Source organism: Hylobates moloch, unplaced genomic scaffold (assembly GCF_009828535.3).
Source record: "Hylobates moloch isolate HMO894 unplaced genomic scaffold, HMol_V3 SCAFFOLD_1, whole genome shotgun sequence".
NCBI lineage: Eukaryota > Metazoa > Chordata > Mammalia > Primates > Hylobatidae > Hylobates > Hylobates moloch.
The window spans coordinates 44,010-50,940 of NW_026652276.1; the positions used below are offsets into that span (position 1 = coordinate 44,010).

Below are 6,931 nucleotides of genomic sequence, written 5' to 3' on the forward strand. Positions count from 1 at the left end.
CTGGGGCCTGGGATGCCGCTTCAGTAGGGCGGCCACACTGGGCCAGGCATGGGCCCGAATCCCATGAGAACTTGTGGCCTGTCCAGTGTGTGGAGCTTCGACGGGGCACCATGGACAGGAAAGACACCCCCTCCCCACGCTGGGACTCACCCCCTCCCCACGCTAGGACTCGCTCCTCCCCTCCCCACGCAGGGACTTGGGCTCCACCATCTATCCTGATGGCTCCAGGCACCAAGGGCCTTGTCTGCTGAGAGGGCTCAGACAGGAGGTGGGCTGGGCGGCAATGTGCACGGGGGGGCAGGTGTGTCCCCGGCACCAAGAGAAGGTCACAGTGGAGCTGAGCAGGTGCAGCCTCCACACTCGGCCCTCAGCCTTGCGGCCCAGGAGAACAGAATCAAAGACGGGCATCCCTGGAGCACGGGGCCTTCCAGGCTGCTCTGGGGGGAGACAGAGCCTGAGACCCCCTCCTCACGCCCCCTGCAGGAAGATGAGGAAGCCTGGGCCTCCTCTCCAAGCACAGAGAGGCCCCAAGCAGGGGCGGGGCAAGGAGGGTGCTGGTCTCTCTGGCGTTTTGTGAAGGGAGCTGCACTCGCGGTGAGCTGGGCGCAGGGCCCACCGCACCGTCTTTGTCCCCTGCCACCATCTGCCGGTGCAGCCCAGCAGGCGGCGAGGAGGGTCCTTGCAGAGAAGCAGAGGCCGCCCTATGCAGGCGTCTCACCGCGGACATTAGCACCCGGTTCAAAAATGACTTTATAATGTGATCACCGGGCCCCTTCCAGATGGCCCAGCCGTAGACGGCACCCCCTTCTCAAGGGAGGGCGGTGCCTGGGAGCCAGCAGGCCTCATGCGGAGCAGCCGCCACCAGCCTCAGGAGCCGTGAGTGTCACTCAGGCCTGAGTGTCACCGAGTTCACCTTCATGGCAGATTTCAGGGAAGGGCCCTGGGCCTGACCCCTGGGCTCGGGAAACGGCACCCGCGTGCCACCGTGAATGCAGGGCCAGGGTGCTTCAGGCGCCGTCCTTTAGGTGCGTGGAAGCCCCGAGTGGCCGTGCAAGGGGACACAGTGCTCAGCACTTGCCAACTCCCGGGCAGACCGGGCCTGGGTCCAGGTTCTCAGGTCCAGCGTCTGGTGGCCCCCACAACCTGGGCTCCCGGGAGGCACGAAGGACAGAGCTGGGTGACGGGGAAGGCTCAGCCTGTGCTGCTGCTGCGACTGTGAGGAAGCTGGCTTCACCGTCACAGAGCCCAGGTACAGGGGCGCAGGACGGGGCTGGCACAGGAGGCCTGGAGGAGGCGTTCCCGGCTGGCAGGCGGAGGGGAAGCGGCAGGGGGACTCCTGGGCTGGAAGGCGGCTGAGCCCGGTAGCCGGAGCCCGGCAACCTGGACGACCGCCTCTGATGGGGTGGGGGTGGCGGGTGCAGGAAAGTCCGCTCAGAACCTCCGTGGTGCTACAGGGTCGTCTGGAGCCCACTGCCCTGGGGTAGCTCAGGAAAGAGGAAGAAACGCAAACGCCTGAGCCTGGGGCAAATGCATTCTCCCAAATTCCTCCTCCGCTCTGGCTGATGATGCAGATAGTGCAAACTTGACCTACAGACTCCGAAACACGTGGAAATCAGAACGCGCTCCCTGCGACCTTGCTGCTCCACCAGGCACGGCCAGCACGTGGCGCCTGAGGTCCGCCCGCGTCAGAATGAAGGCCCCGGAGGGACAGGTTTCGAAGTCGTAGGCCGGTGTTTTGACTGTTGGTTGGTTTGGCTTCTCGGCTGCCTCCTCTCGTGTGTCCAGAGCGGGCGGGGAATCCCCGGGGCGCTCACGCATAGGACCTGGGGAGACCGCCACGGGCTTTACAGAAACGCAGTCCCGGGGCTATTCCGTTCCGTTTTTAGGTCGCTTCCTCCCATCTGTGCTGCGCGCAGCGGTTTTTCTGAAGCAGCTGCCGGTTCTCACCGCGTCTTCCACCCGCGCTGCGTGGGCGCCGTCTTTCCACCTTGTGCATTCCGTGTGCCGCGTCACGTCCCGGCGCGTCCCGAAGCCCAACCCCAGTTCACAGGGAGCCACAGACCCAGGTGTCCTGAGCACACGCCAGGACTCGGGAAATCACGAGCAGCTCCCAATCCACTGATGACACCCACAGAACTCCAGTTTAAAAACAAAAAAACTGTGAAGGATAATATAAAAAATAAGTGTGCCGTCTGCTTTATGATAGTAAACGAAAATTTCCCGAAAGCTTTCACCTGAAACCATCAATGACTCGGAAACCTCATAAAGAAGCAAGTGACTCGGGAGACTGAAAGGAGATCACGGAGCCCGGCCCTGGCCCGGCCCTGCTGCCGGCTCCCTGAGGCCTGGAGGGATGGAGCCTGAGAGAGGAGCCCCGGCGGGACAAAGCCTGGGGGCTTCGCTTTATGCATCGACCTGATGGCACCAGGGCAGCGGCTGGGACAGCTGGGTGTGGCTGGGAGGGTGTTTCCGACGCGGTGACCCCCGAGTGCTGGGCGTCATCCAGTCCTCTGACGGCCTGAAGGGGCCGCGGTGGAGGAAGGAGGAATGGCTCCAGCTCGCCTGCCTTCCTGCATGCTCCACGACGCCTCATCTCACCCTCTCTCTGGACCAAGGTCTGGAATTTACACCAACCTCCCTCAGAGTCGGGTTGACTGACACCGCAGGCTTTCCTGGGTCCCAGATGGCAGATCCCGAGACCTCTCAGCGCCTGTCCCCACAAGAGCGAGTTCCTCACAATAAATAGGTAAATCCATGTATGGGCGGGGCAGAGAGACCCTAAGCATTTCCGCACCTGCCTTGAGTGTGTCTGCATCGTCGTTTTGTGATATACATTTCGCCTGCAGTAAGTGCAAAGGCCGCCATTCCTGAGACGCAGGCCTGGGCAAAACTAGGGACTCCTAGATGCCCGACACCCCTCCCCGGACGAGGCTCCCTCCCACCCACGAGGTTTCCTGGGAGCAGCCGTCGAAAGAAGATAAAAACAGTCCTGATGGGGCCTGAGGGCAGAGGAGGCGTAGCCGGCCGTCCTCCAGATTCCCATGCTGCCAACAGCTGCCCGCCGGACGGACAGCTCTGCCAGGGACGGCGCCCAGAGAGAAGGCAGCGCGTCTTTCTGGGACTGAACCGACGCCAAGCCTGCGTGTCACGGAGCCCATATAACAGAGAGCGGCAGGCGAGATACAGGCGTGCACCCGGAGAGGACAGGCCGAGGACCCTCCACAGAGACAGGAAAACCTGCCGGTCACTGAGAAATGGTTAGAAAAGTAAGCTCTTTGTGATGTGACAGGCGCTGTCCTTGCTTGAGAGATTGGCGCTGCATTTGGGAGCCTCCAAAAGGTGAACAGAGTACGTGACATATCTGGCACAAGACGTGAGCCCACCCACATTTCGCTGGGGGAATTGAACTTTGTAATTTTGTTTTCCCGCTGGGATTCCTGCCATCAATGCCTTTGGTGGGAGAGCGTGTCTCCGTCACCTGCCTCACAACACGCACCTTTGTGTGTCTTTTGTTGTTGTTGTTGTTTTGTTTTGTTGCTGTTGTTTTGTTGCTGTTGTTGAGATGGAGTCTCGCTCTGTCTCCCAGGCTGGAGTGCAGTGGCACCATTTCGGTTCACTGCAACCTCCACCTCCCAGGTTCACGCCATTCTCTTGCCTCAGCCTCCCGAGTAGCTGGGACTACAGGCACCTGCCACTACGCCCGGCTAATTTTTTGTATTTTTAGTAGAGACGGGGTTTCACCGTGTTAATCAGGCTGGTCTCGATCTCCTGACCTCGTGATCTGCCCGCCTCGGCCTCCGACAGTGCCGGGATTCCAGGCCTGAGCCACCGCGCCCGGCCGCGTGTCTGTTTTTTCTGTCTCTGCTGGTTTGCTGGTTCTGCCTTTTGCTGCTGGTTTGTTTTTGTCCCATGAGGGTTTAAAGGGCTGCCTCTGGGGGCTAAGCGTCCTAAGAGCAAAAGCTCTAACGCCCAGGCTGCTCTCTGAAGCCCCTGCCAAGAACAGCCAGGTCTCAGCTGTCAGATGTTTTCCAGCTGTTACTTGGTTTGAATCTGACACCAGCCCCGGCTTCACTCCGGGGAGGTGTCTGCCCAGACACTAGAGGAGGTGCAAAGTTCCGGGGAAGCAGCTGGGCCCGGCCCTGACTGGTGGGTTCTGTGCATCCCACCCTCCTCATTGGATGAGTTTTCACTCACTGAATTTGCGCCAGCGTCCTCAGCACAGGCAGGCGTGGCTGAGTTCAGTCCCTTCATGATCAAATTTGCATGTCTAAGTTTCTAGAACAAAGGGCGTGGCATCAATGGGCGATTTCTGTGGCCCTCCAGGGGCAGCTCCCCAGCAAAGCACCCAGCACCCACATCACAACAGGCCGCGCAGGCCGCAGTACCCGCGCCTCTGCAGCCGGAAGCCCCCAGCCAGGGGTCACATCAAGCTCCTCAGAGGAGTCCCCAGCCCCTGTTCATTGCAACCTGAGCCGAGCTCCAGAAGGCACCCTCACCCTCTCCACCTGAAGCAGGTGACGTGTTTGCAGGAAACGAGCCCGCAGGTCTCAGCTGCCTGGTTTTCCTCTCAGGCCACGCTCCTGCCACCCTGTGTTCTTCCCCAGCAAGAGAGAAGAGTGGGGGGCGGGGAAAGAGAAATGCCTCCAAGGCCAAGCAAGGCCAAGCTGAAGAACAAAGTGCCCCGAGGGAGCCAGCCAGGGCTGTAGAAACGGCTCTGTCCACCCCATAGGCCCCGAGGAGCTCGCCGGACAGCGGCTTAGGGGCTCAGGCAGCCCCAGAACAGTGGATGCCTCATTCATTCCGAGACCCACTGCCTTGCACCCTGAAACGTGGCCCTGGCTCCCTTGTGTAAACCCCATCCTCAAGCACAGAGCAGGGCCATCTACGGAGACCTGGGGCCAGGCCAGGGCAGGCACAGCCCAGGGACCCAGGCTCCACGCATCCCAGGGAGAGCTGGCCCAGAGTGGGGCTCCCACGGCTGGGTGAAGTTGGGAGGAGGGCTCCAGAAAAGGCTGCTGCTGTCAATACTTTCCCATTGTCATGGACATTCTTTTTTTGTTTGTTTGTTTGTTTGAGACAGAGTCTGTCACCCAGGCTGGAGTGCAGTGGTGCAATCTCACCTCACTGCAACCTCCACCTCCCGGGTTCAAGCGATTCTCCTGCCTCAGCCTCCTGAGTGGCTAGGATTACAGGTACCCACCACCAATCCCGGCTAATTTTTGTATTTTTAGTAGAGACAGCGTTTCACCATGTTGGCCAGGCTGGTCTCTTAACTCCTGAGCTCAAGTGATCTGCCAGCCTTGACCTCCCAAAGTGCTGGGATTACAGGCGCGAGCCACCACGCCCGGCCTTGGACATTCTCGATGGCTGTAGATTGATATTCTAAGACTGCTGCTGTCCCATAGATGCACGAGTCCAAAACAATTGGAAAGTAAACATTTCAGTCAGCCTCACTTTAGCATATTACATCAAATAGCAGAGCTGAAGTTTTTCAGTGAAACCTGCCACATTTAACCCCACTGCTGGGTTTACATATTTCAAACCAAAAGGTACCCAATAACCAGGTGTCGAGAGAGGCCAACTGAGCCGGGCACGCTGGCTCACACCTGTGGTCCCAGCACTTGGGGAGGCTGAGCTAGGAAGATTGCTTGAGCCCAGGAGTTCAAGACCAGCCTGGGCAACATGGTGAGACCCCATATCTACAAGATATACAAAAATTCACCGGGCGTGGTGGTGCACACCTATAGTCCCAGCTACTCAGGAGGCTGAGGTGGGACAATCTCTCTTGAGTCCAGGCGGTCAAGGCTGCAGTGAGGGGAGATCGCACCACTGCACTGCAGCCTGGGCGATGGGAGTGAGACCTTGTCTCAAAAACAAGGGACGGACTCACTTGGCACAGAAGCCACGGCCCCATCCGAGAAACGCTCACCTCCCTGGTGGGACCGCGGATCACCCGCACTAACACACAGAGAGAAGTGCATCATTGCTTAGATTTTAAAATGACTAAAAGCCCAAAATGGAATTTGCCCTCCATTTCTACTTCTGCAAACCCAGGAGACTGTTCCAGAAGGTGGAGCCGGTAGAGCGTTTAGGAGCCGGCCAGGAGCCACCTGAGGCCTGAGTTTCTGAGGGCAGCCTCCGCCATCCCCCACGCACCAGGAAGGCGGGGACCACGATGCTCCAGGCTGAACCAGCTCCTCTGCCGTCCGGGTGCTGGAGCACAAACTCCTCAACGGGAATAGCATAAGGTGGCTGAGCTCTTCTCCACTTTTTATTCTCCAGAACATGAGTAAAAGCCTCACTCTGAAGAATCCTGGAAGAGTAGCATATGATTCAGGCGGGATAAAGATGTTTTGGGAGAAAAAAATCGAGCATCATGCAAGACACCTGCAGAATGAGGACATGAGGGTTCGCAGAAGCGCCCTGAACAAGTGAGTCGGGGTGTGCAGTGCATCGGGGACCCCTGTGCCTGAGCTGTGCTCGACACCCAGGGGCAGGGCCCAGCCAGCAGTGTGCCCTGACACAGCCCTGGCCCTCAGCCCACCATGAAACCCCTCAGCTCCAGGCCTGTGAAAGGGGTCAACCCAGGAGGGAACTGACAGCCATTCACTCACCTTAGTGATCACATTCGGAACAGTAAGTGGGAAATGACAAGACACCACGTTGCTAACCGTGAGACCAGGAGCCCAGATCAAACATCACTATCCAGGCAACACCACACCCCAATGCCCACAGACAATTCACCCACACCCCAACACCCACACCCCCTTCATCCACACCCCAACACCCACACCCACATCCCCTTCACCCACACCCCAACACCCACACCCCCTTCACCCACACCCCAACACCCACACCCACATCCCCTTCACCCACACCCCCACACCCACACCCCCTTCACCCACACCCCAACACCCACACCCCAACACAC

At 59.2% G+C, this 6,931-nt stretch overlaps 1 protein-coding gene across 2 annotated transcripts in view; it reads left to right on the plus strand.

The window, feature by feature from the left end:
- The first annotated feature begins 3,160 nt into the window (after positions 1-3,160).
- Positions 3,161-6,931, plus strand: part of FAM240C (family with sequence similarity 240 member C) — a 6,659-nt gene continuing 2,888 nt past the window's right edge. Inside the window, exons 1-2 of one of the 2 annotated variants that reach the window (XM_058445179.1) lie at positions 3,161-3,266; positions 6,283-6,431. In XM_058445179.1, the coding sequence (XP_058301162.1) occupies positions 3,255-3,266; positions 6,283-6,431 (161 nt within the window). In that variant the 5' untranslated portion in view covers positions 3,161-3,254. Of the gene's footprint in view, positions 3,267-4,488; positions 4,515-6,282; positions 6,432-6,931 lie in introns of those variants that run through there. The other variant, XM_058445216.1, reaches the window with a different exon arrangement.